The sequence below is a fragment of the Scyliorhinus torazame genome, chromosome 13 (assembly GCF_047496885.1).
Source record: "Scyliorhinus torazame isolate Kashiwa2021f chromosome 13, sScyTor2.1, whole genome shotgun sequence".
In the NCBI taxonomy this organism is placed as follows: Eukaryota; Metazoa; Chordata; class Chondrichthyes; order Carcharhiniformes; family Scyliorhinidae; genus Scyliorhinus; species Scyliorhinus torazame.
The window spans coordinates 19,475,212-19,495,493 of NC_092719.1; the positions used below are offsets into that span (position 1 = coordinate 19,475,212).

The 20,282-nt window shown below is 46.5% G+C and overlaps 1 protein-coding gene across 1 annotated transcript in view; it reads left to right on the plus strand.

The window, feature by feature from the left end:
• col7a1l (collagen type VII alpha 1-like) overlaps nucleotides 1–20,282 on the plus strand; it is a 435,910-nt gene that overhangs the window by 217,828 nt on the left and 197,800 nt on the right. Inside the window, exons 46-55 of the mRNA XM_072470919.1 lie at nucleotides 347–382; nucleotides 496–576; nucleotides 3,917–3,949; nucleotides 4,056–4,100; nucleotides 9,662–9,733; nucleotides 11,465–11,500; nucleotides 11,614–11,649; nucleotides 13,890–13,931; nucleotides 15,258–15,338; nucleotides 19,488–19,526. Of these exons, the coding sequence (XP_072327020.1) occupies nucleotides 347–382; nucleotides 496–576; nucleotides 3,917–3,949; nucleotides 4,056–4,100; nucleotides 9,662–9,733; nucleotides 11,465–11,500; nucleotides 11,614–11,649; nucleotides 13,890–13,931; nucleotides 15,258–15,338; nucleotides 19,488–19,526 (501 nt within the window). The remainder of the gene's footprint in view (nucleotides 1–346; nucleotides 383–495; nucleotides 577–3,916; nucleotides 3,950–4,055; nucleotides 4,101–9,661; nucleotides 9,734–11,464; nucleotides 11,501–11,613; nucleotides 11,650–13,889; nucleotides 13,932–15,257; nucleotides 15,339–19,487; nucleotides 19,527–20,282) is intronic.

Consider the following 20,282-nt stretch of genomic DNA (forward strand, 5'->3'; position numbering starts at 1 on the left):
CAAGAATTTGGTCACCTCCTCTTTTAACTCAGTATCAAATTCTGTTTGGTAATGCTCTTGTGAAGTTTCTTGGGATTTTTTACTGTGCCAAAGATGTTATGTGAATATAAATTCACATTGTTACAGTGAAACAACTAGGTAGTATGTTACAGTTTCACAATGGACAAATAGCATGGAAATGACAATATGGTACTTAATTGGCTCTATTATAATTTGATCACATGCTTCTGGAAAAATTGCAAAACTCTGCTTCATTAGTTTTTATGGGCACTGATGATATTTCAGTTTATTAGTAATTTGGTCTCTTGTCTCTCAATGACATTGTATGTTCATGTTATTTCAACAGGGCAATGTTGGTTTATCAGGCCGACCGGGTGAGAAGGTAAGCTCAAATTGTCCCTTTCCCACTCGATGAAACTCTACTTTCTATTCTGCTGACAATTGGTTTGCAACGGCCAACCCAATAACAGAGCTGAAGTTTTCTTGTTCAAATAGGGTGAAATCGGCAAGGACGGTGAACAAGGGAGACCCGGAGTTTCAGGAATCCCAGGGCCAATAGGACTAAGAGGTAAAGATGTAAGTAAAAGTTCAAGGCCATGTCGGATCTTTAAACAGGAAATCTCACCAACACAGTCCTCACAGAAAGTCATTGGCAAGGAACTGCAGATACTTCCAGCATCCCTTATGCTCATCGATCTCTCCACCAGTGGGCACTTCTCTTATGTCCACTGTGTCTCCTCCACCTGCATCTCCCTCCTTAAACCTTCGGCCTTACCTCCTCACTGCCTGTGGTTTGCAAGATGCTGACAGATGGTTCTGTCCAGCCCCCATTTTTCAACATCACTCACTTGGAATTTCCACAGGCATTCTTCTAATCTCCCTCTCTAACGCCAGAGGAAGATTGATGGAAACCTGCAATGGACAATGTAAACACCGAAAATAGGCTAGGAGATCAGGAAAGGCCAGAAATGTTATCCTTTTTAACCCTCTATTTGACCTACTCATTTTCCTTTGCGTCACCATCAATTTTATTCTTTAATCTTTAAAGCACTGGGAACTCTATCTAAGATGTGCATCATGGTGTAAATGCATTGTCCTGTCTATTTCTGTTTGGAGGGTGGTTGATTGTGATAGGTGATGGGTGGAATCTAAGATAATATACAACACACAGTAGGGTTCATGATGACACGTTATAATATTAATTCAAGTCTCTTGCAAAGTCACGTTCGGTGTCATACCTCAGCTTTTCTGTGATGATGTGAGCAGCACTCACTGTTAAAATCGAAAACTTGACATATTTTAAACAGAGATGTTACAATAATACAAAAAAACCTCAGAAGGAGTTAAGTGTTCCTCATTGTTAGTATCATGAATGATACAGAACAGGAGGAGGCCATTCAACCCACCATGCCTGTACTGACTCATAAAGCTATCCAATTAGTCCCATTCCCATGCTCTTCCACCATAGTCCTACAATTATTTCCCTTCAGGCATTTATCCAGTTCCCTTTTGAATGTCATTTGAAACTGTTTTCAGCACACTTTCAACTAGTGCTTTTCAAATCATGACAAACAAATGAGCAATTGGCACCAGAACGCCTCAGCATTGTTGCCATGTTCAATAGCTCTTTAACTGTTGTTACTACTGCCCAGATCTTCCCACCAACCACACACTTTTCCCTTTCTAGTTGACACTCTTTACATCACTTGCTTAAAGTGGTGAGGCACAGACGCCCTTCTCACCATAATCTTCCCACCACAACCTTCTCACCATTACACACACTCCCCTCATTGCACAGGGAATAGTTTCCAATACTTCTCTGTAAATCACTCGGGCTTTTCCAAATAAACCACCAGCATCTTTTCTGAAAGGACATTCTGAAAGCTTTCGATCTCTGCTTTTGTGCCTTCACGTTCTGAGCAACATGACTTCCAGCCAGAGTATTTCTTTAATTGTTCCTCACTGTATGAGGCACACAGTTCTCCAAATGTATTACGTCTATCGCTTATCTGTTCTACAAGTTTGATGTATTCATCATCTCTTATTCCCGCATGCATGAGCAAAATTTTTAAAGCGGGATTCTCTGTTCCCGGGATGCCCAGAATGCATTCACTGATGGGACTGAGATTCGGGCGTCGGGCAAAATCGGGATCGGCGCCATTCTCCGACCCCTCGCTGGTGGCGTGAATAAGCTTCACGCCGCATGCCAGCGGGAGCATGGAAATAAATGTGAATGGGTCGTAATAACCCACTTGCATCTATTTAGCAGGCCTGGCGCCCTATGCTCCACCCACTCGTGATTCTCCGGTCCCTGCATTCGGGAATCACATCGGCGAGGTTCACCTGTGGTCTCTCCAGTTGTGAACCTGAAGTGGTGGACCTTGCGTTGGGCCAAGGGGGCAACCAATCTCCCCTTGTCTCACCGCGAGACCCACCATTGGAGAGAATATCCCAGCCTATACCCCCCCCCCGCACCGCAAATCAGCCCGCCCTCCACCCCCCTCCCCTGTACCACACCCCGCAGCAGCCCCCAACCCCACCCCTCCCACCAGGAACCCCTGTATTAGGTAGACCCTTCACATGGGCTGCTGTAACAGGGAGAGCCCCCAATGGGACCCCTGTGAAAGGGAGACCCCCCTCCCCACAGCATCCCCAACAAAAGGGAGACTGCCCACAGGGAGCCTGTGATAGGGAGACCCCCCCAAAGGGACCCAGTGACTTAAGGGACCCAGTGACTTAAGGGACCCTCCTCCAGGGACCCACTGACCAAAGGGACTCACCCAGAAACCCACCGAGGACGCCCTGACTAAGGGAACCCCTTCTGTGGTCCAAGCGGTGAAACCCTAAGGTTTGTAATTTTACAAGGAATCATTCGTCTTTTCAGTGATTTAAGGGTATTATCATCCCCAAACTGAAACTTGTGGAACATCAAATTCTTTAACTTTTGTTCCAATCTTTGTCACTTAAAGAGTCCAGGTAACAATACACCCAGTCTACTCCGCACAGTATAGATGTACACCGCTGTCTAATACGGCACAATTGATTGAATCTGCAACCAGCACCTTCATCACCGGACTAAACGTTTTGTTACTGAGACAATGCTTCTCTTTGGTCAATATCTTCCTCTTCTTCTTCCAAGTCTTCCGTCTCATAAAACACCCTATTACATCGCTTGGGACAGTTTATCGCATAATGGAACTTTGAATCACATCTAAAGCACCGATTGACAGTACCCTGGGCATTTCTGGGGTTTATTTTCCTGTTGACATTTCCCAATTCATTTGTCCTGCCATAATTGGTAAAGGAGTTTCTGTGCTTGTTAGTTTTAGTGCTAAATCTTCTTTTTTGTGGATACCTGCAGCCTATTTCTAATCTAGATCGCCCTGCCATCCTGTCAACTGTTAGGGGCCAGGGTTTTAAAACTCCAAAGTATATTTTGGAGTTCATCTGACCTGTAACGTTTTTGTTTATTTTGGCTAGGATGAGCACAAGAGCCTTCCTTTCAGGTATTATTCTACAGACTTCTTAGGAGCTTTTAATTTAAAAAAAAAGCTTTATTCTAAGAATTTAGTTAACTTTTTTATAAACACACACAGCAAGAACCTTTATCAATTACAAACACAAAGACCCCACATGGCTACAGTAATCTATTGTTCCATGACAGATAGTGAGTCGTTCCAGCATCGGGACTTCGGCCCATCCGGGCCGGAGAATCGCCGGGGGTGGGGGGGTGGGGTGGGGCGCAAATTGTTTCTTTGTCCGTAAAATCTGCCAGACCTGCTGAGTTTTACCAAGACTTTCTGTTTTTATTTCCGATCTCCAGGGTCCACTGTATTTTGCTTTTATATTAAGATGATTAAATGGCTTGTTCCAATAGTCAAAGTCTGATTTAACCTTCATGTGTTGTTTCTAACAGGGTATAAAAGGGCAGAAAGGTGAACCAGGCAAGGTACTGTCATCTTATATAGCTTCTGTTTTACTGCAGAGGATGCTGTATTAATGATTTAATCCCATTGCCACATCACTGTTAACAGACTGACTTATTTTCTAATTAGGGTGAAATGGGTCCTCCAGGTTATGCAGGGGAGCGAGGAATAAGGGTAAGAATTAAATCATTTCTTTTATTTGCTATTTTAATTGCTATCAGTGGGAATATCTGCAATCTTTCTGACTGAAGCAATTGTTCTGAGATGGTCCTTCTATATATGGACTCTAGGTCGTGGTTTTCCGGCCCCTGTGGCGGGTTCCTCTGCGGCAGATGTGGCGAGACATTCAAATCTCCATTGACTTCAGTGGAACCAAAAGCTCCCTCTGGTGGAATGGGCTGGAAAATCATGCCCTAGGTGTGGCACTTGGTTAGTGGACAGGCTGTAGTCAGACTCTGGCATCTCCTTAACACTTGTTTATTGTACTGCTTCCAAACAGGTTATAGAGTAGGCACATAGCTCCTAGGCATGATTCCAACCTCTCTCTATGGAGTTTAACCCATGACTGACTGGTGTCAAGTGGTAGATCATCATCATGTCATATATTAGCATATTCCAGTTCTTAACCCTTTATACCACATCTCCACCAAGTATTCTGTCTTCTCTCTGACAAAGGTATGAAACTTAACTATTTACATAGCATTTCTGTCGTTCTTTTCTTACAACTTCAGATTCTACCCAAATCCAACTCCTACTCCTCCCAGTCCCCAAGTCACAGTCCTGAAGGACTCAATCTCCCACAGTATTATCAGCCCATGGGAAAGGCATCTTGGAGACATGTGGAGTTTTGTCTGCACCTGGCAGGACATTATCATCTGCAGAATTGGACAGTCATTTCACAGCATCGCTGTGGGTTTCAGGATCACTGAACTGTAAGGATAATAAAGGATTTTCAATGAAAGACTGATCCAAAAGAGAAGACTGAAGAAAATCGGTCTTTGGACTAGAAGAGAAGAACTCGGGACACTCTGAGGAACTTGTTGCTCCCTCGAAGCACATAGAAAAAGAGCTTCATTCACTGTTGCATCGAAGACAGAAAAGTCATTGAAGATCCGAGATTTCAATTAACTTAAACGATGAAGGTAAAAAAACAAGCAAATTTTAATAAGCCTTTCAGGAAAGAATGAAGAGATGATTTCCCAATGATTGTCCAGGAGGAATGTCTACTTTCTGTAATCAGTGGTAAGAGAGCCACACGTCTCTCTCCATAAGATTGTTCCACTCTCGAAAATGGGAAGAATTACTGAGGGTGTGGAGGCCAGACAGCTTCATCTTCTGTATTGAGTGACATTTCCTGTAGACAATGAAGTCTGGAACAAGATTGATGTACTGGGTTTTGCAGCTTTAAAAATGCTGAAGGTTCTGCTGCAGCTTCTGTGCCGATCTCCAACCCTGAAGTGAAGAAGATTTTCAGCAGGGACTGAAGTATAGGTACCAGATGATTTTTATCCCGAGGAGGGATGTACGATCCTGTCTGGACTCTGACTTGGACAAAGCATTCTCTGTGGAAGACTCTTCATGGGCAATGTGAGATAAACTAGGCAAGACAATAGGTTCAGTTGCACAAAGACTTAAATGCTGCTCCACCAATAGATACACAGCCAATTCCTCTAAAAACAGAGACTTCAAATAGTGCGTCAATAAACTGGAAAGATAAATCATCCTCAAACTCCAACATCTCACAGTGCTGCAAAGGCTTCCACCTCATCCCTTTCTTCTAGGACGAGCCGATGCAGGTCCATCAGGTCTTCACGGAGACAGTCACTATCTGCTGCAGTGCCTTATCTGGTCTTACTTCACGAGGAACTGAGAGATTCATAACTTCAACCTCTACCCCTGATCTAATGGATGGTGACTCTGTGACTCTGTGAATAAACTTCCTCAGCTGCTGACGGCTGAATTTCCTCTGGTTCTCAGTAAAAGTTTGAAGATTGTTCCATGACAGATAGTGAGTCGTTCAAATAGTGAGCATCGTCTGTTTTTTCTAGCATTCCGAGAAGTATGCCAACATCACCTTTCAACAAGGATGTACATTGACTGTGAGAACATAGAGAAAATCGATAATCTATCACCCTCGCAGTGATGATGAGCATTAATTCTGCCTTTAATTCGAATGCCTATGCCACCTGGACCCTGTAATTTGATGTCTGATGGAAGAGGAGTCATTGGCTGTAGCCAGTCAAGATCATCCGGCGGCAGCTTCAATGTCAATTTTGAAGGTGGCATTGAAACCCTGAATTTGCGCTGCAACTGACCAATAGTCTGGACTAAGACTGTCAACTTTCCCAAGGAACTCTGTCATTTCATCTGTAACTCATCTGACACTAGGGGCTGTTTAGCACAGGGCTAAATTGCTGGCTTTGAAAGCAGACCAAGGCAGGCCAGCAGCACGGTTCAATTCCCGTAACAGCCTCCCCGAACAGGCGCCGGAATGTGGCGACTAGCGGCTTTTCACAGTAACTTCATTTGAAGCCTACTTGTGACAATAAGCGATTTTCATTTCATTTCATTTCATTTCATCTGCCATTTCTTGCGGGGAACATGTTTCATAAATACTTTCTCATCTTCTACCTTTATCGAAGTTGTTGGATTTGTAGAAATGCTTGAAAAGTCCAGTTTTGCTGCACTGGAAGCATTCTGCATTCACTGCTGGACAGTCCTGGTGTTTATGTTTTTCGTGTCACAAAGCAAGCATCCCAAAATTGCTGCCGTGTGACGTTTCCCATCCTATTGCTTGTTTTGGCGAGCTTTCTTGTGAGTGAAGCCACTGGCTGTGGGCCTACCCAATCTATGTAGTCAAGTGAAGCCTCGGAATCATGTTGAAATATAGCCTGATTAAATTCTCTAAGCTTGGCCTGTCTCACATACTGGACCACTTGAACCAAAATAAGGCCATCGTTGGTTTGCAGAAAATCAAAGAGTTTTTCATCTCGGACATCCATGACTATGTAATCATGGATTAGCTCATCTTTCAGCACCCCGTGTCTGCAAGAACTAGCTCGGCAGTTCAAACTAATTTTATCAATTTTTCAGGTCATTGCGACCTATGATTTAAAACGTGCTCGTTCGATTATTAAGTTTTACTTCAGGCTAAAATAGGTGTCAAAGGCTTTGATTACAATCCCAAGGTCTGCGGTGGACTCCTCCACATCCTGCTGCAGAAGAATGTTGTCTGCTACTGGACCCACAGCATAAAAAAAACGAAGAGACTTCATGCGTTTGCTCTTTAGAATGAAGATCGGGCGCGATTCTCCGACCCCCCCACCGGGTCGGAGAATCGCCGGGGGCTGGCGTGAATCCCGCCGCCGCCGTGTCCCGAATTCTCCGCCACCAGAGATTCGGTGGGGATGGGAATCGCGCCACGCAGGTCAGCTGAAATCCCCCGGCGATTCTCCGGTCCGCGATGGACCGAAGTCCCGCCACTGTCAACCCACGCCAGCCGGCATGGATTGAACCACCTTTGGAATGGCGGGACAAGGCGGCGCGGGCCGAGCCCCTCAAGGTGAGGGCTCGGCCCCCCAAGATGCGGAGAATTCCACACCTTTGGGGCGGCGTGATGCCGGACTGATTCACGCAGTTTTTGGCGCCGGTCAGCGGACATCGCACCAATTGCGGAGAATCCCGCCCCAGATGCTGCTTAATACCAGAGTAAATGATATTTCCAGAACTCCCACTGTTGGCCTTTTGCGAGCCCTCGGGGCAGTCAGATGGACAGGGGGAAGGGACTGCTCACTCGGCACAGCCATCATCAGCTCTCGTCAGTGTGCCTGCTCTTTCTGTCGATTCGTTACGAGCTGCTATCAAGATTTTTTTCATTCTGTGGTTCCATCGATAACACCGATATGTGTTTTATATCAATGTCTCCACTGCTGTAACCATGTTCTGAGCTGGTCCTTCTATCTGTGGACTCTAAGCACGGTATTCGGTTAGTAGGTAGACTGTAGTCATACTCTGGTAGCTGCTGAACACTTGTTTATTCATACTACATCTAAACAGGTCATAGAGTAGGCACGTTGATCCTGGGCATGGTGATTCAACCTCTCTTTCTCTCTTGGGAATCTAATACATGGCTGACTGATGTCAGTGATACACCATCATTTATGTCATACATTAGCATAGCCCATCGGTTAACCCTTTATACTACAGCAATCAATGGAATGGTTATTTTCAACCTTTCTTGGCTTGAGGATCAATCAGAATTATAGGCGGTTGTAAAATAGCCTGACTGGTTGACAATGCCGAAATGGCTGTCTGGGAGCATTGGGATAAGAACAGAGGACCAGGAGGAGTTCAAATGAAACCTGCACTATTCTTGTCAAAGGTAAGTTGGGCAGATCACAGACGTCCTGAGTCCTTTGATCTCCAAATCTCACTTCAGCTTTGCAATTCTTTGTGCAACAAATAAAATCATAGAATCCCTACAGTGCAGAAGGAGGCCATTTGGCCCATCAAGTCCACACCGACCCTCAGAAAGAGCACCCTACCTAGGCCCACTCCCCCCCCCCCCCCCCCCCCCCTCCTATCCCAGTAACCCCACCCAACCTTTGGACACTAAGGGAAATCTATCATGGCCAACCCACCTAACCTGCACATCTTTGGACTGTGGGAGGAAACCGGAGCACCCGGAGGAAATCCACACAGACCCGGGGAGAACGTACAAACTCCACACAGACATTCACCCAAGGTCAGAATTGATCCCAGGTGCTGTGAGGCAGCAGTGCTAACCACTGTGCCACCGCACTGCTCTTATATAATATCATGCCATGTGAATGGACTCCTGTCCGTTTTTCTTTCATTTCTCTTTGTCCCCAAGTTGAAGAATTCCAACAGCAGACCAACTCTAGTGGTTAAGATAGAAAAAGATTCACCCATTGAGGGTAGTTGAGTGGGAATGTATGTGAAGGCGTGAATCTCAGGTTAGTCTCTAAACTATATATCAATGCTCTTCTGCTAAAACCCACTTGGCTAGTTGATGATCATTGATGGAAATGGTACCAGGATCTTTGTTTGGTGAGGGGTATAAAGTAAGTTACCAGAACCATTTAGCAGGTCTTTGTATCTGTGAGCGTGTTTTTAAAAAATTCATTCAGGGGATATGACCAATGGTAGTTAAGGCCAGTATCCATTCTCATACCCTATTTACACTAACTAGATGGTGGTAAACCTTCTCCTTGAGACACAGCTATCGGAAAAGTGAAGGTGCTTCCGCCACAGCACCACAGAGTAGGGAGTACCAGGATGGTAACCCAGTGAGGATGAAAGAACTGTGATGTGTTTCTAAGTTGGGATGGTGTGTGATATGGAGGGGAACCTGCAGACAATGGTGTTCCCACACAACTGGTGTCCTCGACCAAGATGGTGGAGGTCACAGGTTTGGGAGGTGGTATCAAAGGAGCCCTGGTAAGTTACTAAGCATAATGCTGTGGCGTTCAGGACATAGTTTTGATATTTTGATTTCCTGAGTCTCCAACAGGCACCTTTGCACAGGTAAGGGTGATCACTTTTCGCAGACCACCCGATCGATGGCCCAGAGTGGCTGATTCTGACAGCCTCGGAGGTGGTCATCAGGTAGCTAGTGTGGAGCAAGTATAAATGTAGGGTACAATAAACACAAAATCAAAATGAGGAATGCCTGTTAATTCTTCATTTTTACATATTCTTTAAATATTTTGTAGGGGCCTTTAGGGCTGCCAGGCCGACCTGGAGAGAAGGGATACAAAGGAGATTCTGGAAACCCTGGAGAGATGGTAGGTACTAAACGATATATAGAACATTCCTTCCTAATCACAGGAAGTGTAGGAGTGCTGTGAAGGTAACCTTTTTCTTCACATGTTGAAGAGAGCTTGCTTCCCAACTTGTTGGATCTGGACTTGGTTTCCAGAAATGTTCATCACTAAAGTTTGTTCATTTGACCTGGAAGTGCTTGAGTCACAGCTCAAGCCTAATTTGTCTGGCAATGTCTTGCACACAGCTTCAGCACAGTGCCTCCTGTTGCACTACTATATCATTTTTCCATCAGTGGATTGAAGAGGCTTTGAACAATTCTTTAAAAAAAACAGGAGACTTTCCAGGAACTGGATTGAGATCCAGTTCAAAGATAGAAAAATGAGATAAAGTGAATGAAGACTAAATTAGGGTTGGATTTTTATGGAATTGGGAAGACTGGGGAGGTGGGAAAATAGTGGCTGGGCCCTGATTCCAGGATTTCCAATCCCATTTCCAGGGCTTCCGATTTTGACCAGTGTGGGTTAAATGTGTGAGCTGCTGTGGGTCACATCCTGCACTCCCGATAGCTGGGGTAGGCAAATGTAATGGATTCAGGCCAGCATTTAAAGGACTTGTGAAACTAGGGAGGTATTGGGAACCGTAGTCTGGTCAAAACCACTGTCTGGTAGAAGGAACCTTGTTTTGTAAAGCTATGTTGAAAGGGTATTATCCATGCACCCCCCCCCCACCCCCCACCATGCAAACCTGACCTCCACCCACCCATTCCACAGCCCCCCCCCAAGGACCATCATACTCTCCATGTCATGCTATGGCCGCCCACCCAAGCTATGGCACTTCCATGCCCATTCACTGACTAAAACTCCATATAGAACTAATGAACTTTACAGTGCAAAAAGGATTTGTTATTTGTTAAAAGAAGCTTTTAAAGAAGTCATTCATTCACAACTTTCCATGTTTTTAAAGAAATTAACTTCACTACAACACAATAACCGTGCCAATCATCTTGAAAATATTAATAGCAGAAACTAGAAGACAATTTAGCTCACTCAAAGAGTTAATGCAGGCATGATGGACTGAATGGTTGGTATATAATTCCCTCAGTGCAGAAGGAGGACTATTGACCCATCGAGTCTGCACCAACCTTCCGAAAGAGCACCCCACCTAGACCCACTCCCCCACCCCATCCCCACAGCCCCACCCAACCTTTGGACACTAAGGGGCAATTTAGCATGGCCAATCCACCTAACCTGCACATCTTTGGACTGTGGGAGGAAATGGGAGCAGCCGGAGGAAACTCATGCAGACACGGGGGGAATGTGCAAACGCCACACAGTCACCCAAGGTTGGAATCGAAACCGGGTCCCAGACGCTGTGAGGCAGCAGTGCTACCCACCGTGTCACCCTTAAATGGCCTCCTCCTGTGCTGAAAGATTCTCTGACTAAAAGATTCACAAATAAGGCTCAAACATATAGCTGCTGGATATAATGGGGTAACAATTTCGCAGCCTCTTTCCTTGGCAAGCATTGGGAGGACATGCCATAAATTTACGTTTTTTCAAGCTGAGATGTTGGAAGCATTAACTTGAGAGGATGAAAAATGATGGGCTCGGGAACACGCAAGGAAATGATACTTGCTCCTGATATGCATTAACAAGCACGGACGGCAGAACTTTCACACCATGTAACAGAATTAAGCGAAAGAAGCAAGTGTATTTCCATTTATGATCAGTAACTATGCCTTTCTCTTTCAGGGAGTAATTGGTCCAAAGGGACAGAAAGGCGATACAGTAGGTTCTTTACAAGTATAACTTCCTTCTAGGGCCAGTTCAATCTTGACAGTCAAAAGCTAATTTAAATAGGTTTGTCAATTGTGTTCTGATTGGAATTTGTATAATTGCAGGGCAGGCCGGGGTTGCCTGGGCAATCTGGATCCACTGTAAGTATTCGTTAAAGAATGTAATAAATAAATCTGGATGTACATACGGGGGCTCATAGCATTCTGAGAGACAGTAACAGCCCCATGATTTTCTCAATAGTTGACCAAGTATACCTGAGTGGGTGGATTTATTATCAGTCAACAAACTGATGCTCATTGTCTTGTTATGCTCTAGGCGTAGCATAAGCGGCTTCCTTGTGGTGCACTTGACAAAGGAAGGTTCAGACGTGGAGATAACTTCAACACGTTTATTAAACTATTTACACTTCTCCTACTCGGGTTCGCCACTACTGTTAATCCTTCTATAGCTACTCAGACTGACTAACCAGTCTGCTACAATCCACGTGGTGGGTGTAATATTGAATCAACCCTGTGTCTCTACTCACTGACTGTCTCCACTGGAAAGAGGAAGATCATGTGTGTTGTGTCCTTTATATATGGGTTGGTGTAATGCCCTCCTGTGGTCGTGTCACCTCTGTGTGTATCGTGAATGCCCATTGGCCGTGTCCAATCTAACTGTTCTATTGGTTGAGTGCCTGGGTGTCATGTCTCTGGTGCTCCCTCTAGTGTCTAGCTAGTCTACATGTATTTATATTAACCCCTTGTGTCTTTACAGTGATGCATATCACCACACTCCTCTGCACAGCAAGATTAAAAAGATGATTGGGACTGGGTGGGTTCATAAAATACCGTAGACTCCATGTACTCTCATACCTCTCTTTCCTTCCGAGCTATCTATCCAGTTCTTTTCAAATGTTAACAACACTGTGCGGTTTCAGTGTACTCGTCAGATTTACAGAACTGAGAGGGGGCAACTGTCAAACAGACTGAAGGGGTTTGTGACTCTTTTCCCCAGAAAAGGGAAGACCAAGAGATGACCTAATAGAGGTCTGTAAAAATAGAAAGCAGTTTGAAGGTTCGGCGGAGAGAAAATAGGCTGAATTTTGTCGGTGACGGTGAAGCCCTTCTGTCCAGGCTGAAAGCAGAATGCATGCCAACTTCAGCTGGCAGCAGACTCCTGGGTGGCATCTTGCTGATGCCGGCCAATTAGAAGCCCACTTAAGGACAGTGGCCCCTCCTCAAAATCTTCCAGTCCAATCAGAGGGCCGGCAGCTGGCAGCCTCAGCTGTGCCACTTTTGGTAGTGCCCGTTGCTGCAGCTGCAACATCAGGGAGCCTCAATGGTTGGGGGAAACCATCGCGAGGCCTTGACAATTGGAGTTGGGGAGGTGGTGTCTTGGGACACTGGTATCGTCTTTGCCACAAGGGTGTCACTGTCACTGAGGAGCCCTCTGTTGGCCATGGAGCGATCATAAAGGAGGCTCCCACCCTCACCAAAAATCTGCTGGGCAGCCCCACCACACATCAGTCTCCTGACACCAGCAAAATGCCCATGCAGGCAGGATATGACCCTTACTTAGCCCAGTTACATGGTTCGGTTGAATACCCGGTGGGCAGTGGAGCTGCAAGGTTTCCTTTTTTTTTTAAATTTAGAGTACCCAATTCATTTTTTCCAATTAAGGGGCAATTTAGCATGGCCAATCCACCTAGCCTGCACATTTTTGGACTGTGGGAGGAAACCGGAGTACCCGGAGGAAACCCACGCAGACACGGGGAGAACATGCAAACTCCACACGGACAGTCACCCAGAGCCGGGATCAAACCTGGGACCTTGGCGTCGTGAGGACTGTGCCACCATGCTGCCCATTGCAAGGTTTCCTGCTGCTGGCAGTAAGGTATGCTGACAGGAAAACCTCGGGGGTCTCCTCCTAACACCTCCCTCCAGATTATGCCAGCCCTCCCGCTTCCCAGCCCATCGCCAAATGGACATGAATATGAGTCACTAATAAATTCAATCGGGAATTCAAGAGAAGTTTCTTTATCCAGAGAGAGGTAGGATGTGGAACTCAATATCACTGGGAGCAGTTGAGGTGACTGGCAGAGAGACATTAAGAGGAAGCAAGGTAAGCATATGAGGGAGAAAGGAATAGCAAGATAAGCTGACCGTGTTTGATGAAGATGGATGGAAGAAAGTTTGTGTCGAGCATAAACACCAGCATGGATAAGTTGGGCTGAATGGTCTGTTTCTGTGTTGTAAACTCTATGCAACCTTCTGAGTAACATATTATCTCAAAGTGTCCTGTTCATCTTCCCTCTTCTGCGATTGACTCTATTCCCTATGTAAATCTTTCACGTAGTTAATTGGTGGTTAATCTCATGATTTTCTCTTTCACATTTCAGGCCAACTTCCTGAACAACAGTGTTATTATTAAAGGTGACAAGGTAAATAAAATAGCCTTTTAATGTAACTTTTTGATTGTGTTGTTAATAACTCTGTGGTGGCCAAGTAAGGTCAAGGAGCTTTTTCCACTCAGTCCTGGGACCTCCAAAGCTGGTGACTGAGAATTAGATTGTCCATTAATTAAGAAAACAATCCTCCCAATTCTCTTCCCTCCACTTTTAAAGATTCTGCCTCATGTCGGTGTTATGATTCACTTGGGCACCAAGGACTGTGCTCCATTCGATTTCCCCTTTACACAGCTGAGTCTGAACTCCCCCTTAAGAAGGGGACTACTCTGTCTAAAAACCCTGACCTGGGTGCAGGTCAGGGAAGGTGGCCGTTCAGGAAGAGGAGTAGTAGTTTTGTGATTTTGTGTATACTGTAATAAACCAGCCATTAATTTCCACCCTATCATGTGAGCCTGTTGTCTCTCCTGTTCGGGTGTGACAGCTGGCATCACGAGTCCTTTGCAACAGACAGAGGTCAGTCAACTCAGTGCAAATCAGCAATCACAGGTGAAACCTTGCTAATTGTCAGCAATTCATTCATTGAATGACACAGCATAGAAGCAGGGCATTCGGCCCATCAGGCCTCTGCTGGCCCTTTGAAAAGCCCTGTTTTTTGTTCATAATCCTGTAAGCTCCTCCTCCTCAACTACCTCCAACTCCCTTTCAAAATTCAGAGGGTGGTAGGAATCTGGAACTCACTGCCTGGAAGGGTGGAAGAGCTGGGAACCCTCAACATTTAAGAAGCATTTAAATGAGCACCTGAAACGCCATCGCATTCAAGGCTATGGGCCAAGTGCTGAAAAATGGGATGAGAATTTTTTAAAATTTGTTTTATAAATTTAGAGTACCCAATTATATATATTTTTTCCAATTAAGGGGCAAATTAGCGTGGCCAATCTACCTAACCTGCTCATCTTTGGGTTGTGGGGGTGAAACCCACGCAGACATGGGGAGAATGTGCAAACTCCACATGGACAGTGACCCAGGGCTGGGATTCGAACCCGAGTCCTCAGCGCCGCAGTCCTAGTGCTAATCACTGCGCCACATGCCGCCCTGAAAATGGCACAAACATGATGGACCAAGGGGCATCTTTCTGTGCTGTAAAACACGTTGACTAAACTCTATGACTGATTTCTGAAGTCGGCTTTTATGAGCTTTCCAAGTAAAGTGTTCCACATCCCAACAACCGAGTGAAAACAATTCTCCTCATTAGCCTTCTAGATCTTTTGCCAATGGCATCAATAGTGATAATATTATAAACATTGACTATCAGTAGTCTGCAGTTAAAATTAAATTAATTCTTACCATGTTGTTCTGCAGGGTGATACAGGACTTCCTGGGGAGTGGGGTCTTAAGGGAGAGCCAGGTGATTCTGGTATCACTGGTCCTCCAGGACCAAGGGTGAGTGGATTACTGCTGGATGGTCACATTGTCATACATGCTGCAGCTTGGCTCTGTAGGCTAATACTGCTCTTTAGTGTTTCATCAGACTTATTTAAGTGGTAAGGTAATGGGGCCCAATTTTAAACCTGACACACATGGGACAATGATTTCTTTACTTATCCATACTGGGTGTGTGGCTGTAACTAGCAAAGTCAGCATTTATTGTTAATTCCTGGTTGCCCATTGAGAAGGTGGTGAAGCGTCATATTTTTGAATCGTCACATTCCATGTGGTTAAGGTACATTCACAGTGCTGGTTTTTGACCCAACAGCAAAACACCGATGTATCTACAAGTCAGCCATGGAGCCCCACTTAAAGGGAAACTTAGAGGTGATGCTGTTCCCCTGCGGCTCCTGCCTTTGTCCTTCTAGATCGGAAACAAGCCTACAGGCAACTGAAGGCTGAGGTGCAACAAAGAACTCACGATCTAAAGAACTGATGGTGGATGGAAAGAGCATTGGAGACTCAGCAACTCGCCGACAACCATGATGTGCGCGGCTTCTTCAGCGCAATTATAACCATCTACGGTCCAAGTACTCAGGAATCCACCCCACTGAGAGCCAAAAATGGAGAGGCGCTCATCAAAGACAGAGAAGCAGACAACGCCCGCTGGAGAGAGCACTTTGAGCACCTCATCAACCAAGACACAGCCTTTGATGCAAGTGTCCTCGACACCATCCCCGCAACATGCTCCCCGCCACTATCTCAACGCAACCCCAGCTCACCATGAGGTCGAAAAAGCCATCCCACAGCTGATAAACAACAAGGTCACTGGTGCAGCTGTAATCCAGAGGGATTTTCATACTGTCCATCACGCAAAGGTCATTGTGAGAATACTCCTTAGCTGCCTCCTCCCAGTGGCTGAAGAGCTCCTCCCCGAGTCTCAAGGCGGCTTCCGCCCATCAAGAGGCTCAATGAACATTATCTTCAGTGCCGAACAAATCCAGGAAAAGTGCAGGGAGCAGCATCAACCTCTGTACATGGCCTTCTTCAATCTCGCAAAGGCCTTCGACTCTGTCAACCGTGAGGGATTGTGGAACATCCTCCTCAGATTTGGCTGCCCGCAGAAAGTCGTCACCATTCTCCGCCTGCTCCATGATGACATGCAAGCCGTGATCCTCACAAACGGAACCACCACAGTGTGCAAACTGGGGCGGGATTCTCCCCTACCCGGCGGGGCGGGGGGTCCCGACGTGATGGAGTGGCGGGAACCACTCAGGCGTCGGGCCGCCCCAATGGAAGTCTCCGCACCTTTAGGGGCCAAACCCTCACCTTGAGGGGCTAGGCCCGCGCCGGAGAGTTTCCGCTCCACCGGCTGGCGGGAAAGGCCTTTGGCGCCACGCCAGAAGGGGCCGAAAGGTCTTCGCCGGGCGACGCGGGTCCACGCATGCGCGGGAGCGTCAGCGGCCGCTGACGTCATCCCCGCGCATGCACAGGGGAGGGGGTCTCTTCCGTCTCTGCCATAGTGAAGACCATGGCGAAGGAGGAAGAAAAAGAGTGCCCCCACGGCACAGGCCCGCTGCGGAACGGTGGGCCCCGATCTCGAGCTACGACACCGTGGGGGCACCCCCCCGGGGCCAGATCGCCCCGCGCCCCTCCCCCCCGCAAGACCCCGGAGCCCGCCCGCGCCGCCTTGTCCCGCCGTTCAAAAGGTGGTTTAATCCATGCTGGCGGGACGGGCATTCCAGCAGCGGGACTTTGGCCCATCGAGGGCCGGAGAATCGGCGGGGGTGGGCCCGCCGACCTGCGTGGCGTGATTCCCGCCCCCGCCGACCGCTGCGCCGTGATTCCCGCCCCCTCCGAATCTCTGGTGGCGGAGACTTCGGGACACGGCGGGGGCGGGATTCATGCCAGCCCCCGGCGATTCTCTGACCCGGCGGGGGGTCGGAGAATCCCGCCCCTGGTGTCAAACACGACTGTGTTACCGCACCAAAACTCTTCTTCATCTTCCTTGCAGCAACGCTTTACCCCATCACCCTGAAGCTCCCTGCTGGAGTGGAGCTAATCTATTGGACAAGTGGGAAACTGTTCAACCTCCGATGCCTACAGGCCAGAACCAGGACCACCCCAACCTCAGTCAGTGAGCTGCAGTATGCAGATGCCTGTGTGTGCGCACATTCAGAGGCCGAGGTACAAACCATCATCGACGCATTCATGGAGGCATGGGAGAGAATGGACCTCACATTAAACACCCGGAAGACAAAGCCCACTTCTGCCACACAAAACTGTCCCCGATAATCAAGATCCACAGTGTGGATAATTTTCCATACCTCGGGAGCCTCCTCTTGTTACGAGAAGACATTGCAACAAAATCCAGCATCAACTCCAATGCGCCAGTACAGTCTTCAGAACAAGTGTTCGAAGACTGAGACCTGAAGTGCAGCACCAAACTCATGGTCTACAGAGCAGCCGTGGTTCCCCCTCTCCTGTGTGCATTAGAAACATGGACAATGTACAGCAGACATCTAATCCCCTGGAGAGATATCACCAAAGTCGCCTCTGTAGAATCCTGCAAATCCATTGGCAGGAAAAGCGTACCAACATGAGCATTCTCTCCCAGGCCAATATCCTCAGTATCGAGATACTGGTCACCCTCGACCAACTGCAATGGGCGGGCCACATTTCCTGCATGCCCGACACAAGACTCCGGAAACAAGAGCTCCACTCCAAGCTCCACAATGGCAAGGAGGGCAGAGGAAACACTACAAGGACACTCTGAAAGCCTTCCTAAATAAATGCAACATCCCTATCAACACGTGAGAATCACTTGCCTCAGAACGGACAAACTAGAGAAGAAGCATCCGCAAATGGTCATGTCATGGCATCGTCATGTGGAGCAGGTGGAGGCCAAGCTTAAACGGTGAAAGGCGAGCACAGAATCCAGAGAGTCCCACCCTCCCACCTCATCAAACACCACCTGGCAAACCTGAGACAGAGTCGGCAGATCCAGGATTGGACTATTCAGCCACCAGAGAGCCCACCTACCCGGAGTGGAAGCAAGTCATCCTTGACGCTGAGGGACTGCCCAACAGAGAGAGAAGAGATAGTAGAGGTTGTGGCTTTGGGAGGTTCTGTTGAAGGAGCTCTGATGGGTCGTCGTCGTGTTATATTGTAGATGGTACACACTGCAGCAAAAGTGAGCTGGCAGTGGAAGGAGTAAATGATCAAGGTGGTGGATGGGATGTCGATCAATTTGATTCATGCACTCCAGCTGCTATTATCTTCGAAAGGGCCTTCCTTTCTGACTGGCAGTCAGCTTTCCGGCTAGTTTACGAAATTAGGCCCTAGAGAGATCGACCAAAATCTTTCCTTCATTTCATGCACTTGTGCATGGAGTCAGGAAGAGCCGGATTTCTCCGAGTGCCAGAAAGAAAATACCGTGGACTGCTTTCCCCAAAATTACACAATGGTTTTAAAAGCAAAGTTGGTATCTGTCTGAGTTATTTCCCTTTACCAAAAATGATTGTCATGTCGGATGTTGCCATGGAAAAGGGTTACATGGGACCTTCTCAATGGAATGTGGCGGATCTGTAATAATATATCGGATGGTACAGGCATTTCCTTGGATATCCTTCTCTATCCCTGGACTAGCAGTGGCTGTAATCCTTACCCTATCTAATTGTCTAAGATCAGAAAACTCAGTACATCCCAGCCCCATTCCTTGGTCGTTTTGGTCCAAGACTGCTCCATATAGCCTGGTTACCAATGCTGAGCAGTCCATCTAGCAACTAGGTCTTTCCCCATTACAAAAAAACAAAACATACTTCAATCACAATTTCTTTCTTCACCAAACATTTTAAACTTAAGAGAATTAAAAAATAGGTTCCAGAAGAAATTATTTATGGAGTCTGCAGCTCAGAATCAGGCCATTTGGCCCAACGAGTCCATGCTAACATTTATACTCTACATGAGCCTTCCCACCCAGCTTCATCTTAGCCTATCGGCATATATTTCTATTAATTTCTCCTTCATTTGCTGACCTAGCTTGTTTCTAAGCGCATCAATGGTTTGAGTGAAGGCTCTACTAGATCTGCTGTGATTTATATATATATATATTATTTATTGCTTGTTTCTTTCATAATCTATTATGATCTATTTATGTTCTAGGGTCCAGCAGGCCCTCCAGGGCCACCTGCTTACAGCACGGTAAGTTGAGACTGTCTTTGGCTTTACTGAAAGGTGGAATTTGATATTTCCTTCAGCTTGAACGTTCCCAATGTAAACACAATGCCCTATTATGGATTTGAGCGGGATTGATTTAAATGGTCTTGATATCTCCTCTCGTTCCCTGTCCATAACCAAAAACGTATTTTTGAGTTTTGATTGGTGGTATATTTTCCCCAACTCTTCAGTTTGGCATAATCCAATCCTCTATTAATAACCCCACAGCACACTCGAGATAAGATAGAGGGTTGGTTTAATTTACATGCACACAAAACGCGGGAAGGATTTTTGTAATGTCTGCCCCTTTTGCATTCATACAATAAAAGAGGGCTAAGGTAAGAAAGGGTCTACAGGGGCAAAGGTGGCAACAAAGTAAGTTACGGTTCTACGCGAGTCCAGAATCTAGAATCAAATGTCCAGTGGTGTATTCCTTCAAAGGTTAGCAGGCTGATATTGTTGCAGGGTGACCTGTCTTCCCAGAAGCAATGACATCCCCGATATAAGAAGGCCATAGGGATGAATGAGGCTTACGGACACTGATAAAAAAGTTCCAACGTTCCAGTAGTACACAGTGTAGATGAAGGCCAGGCAATCTACCTGGACAGAGCTATTTCTGCTGCTACTTATTAAGTGATGTAATGGCAGAATGCGTGGGTTCAGTTGCACATGGCAATATTACAGGTTCTAGTAGCTTGGGAGAGGCCATGTGATGTACCTCGCACTTCTTCTCCTTGGTTT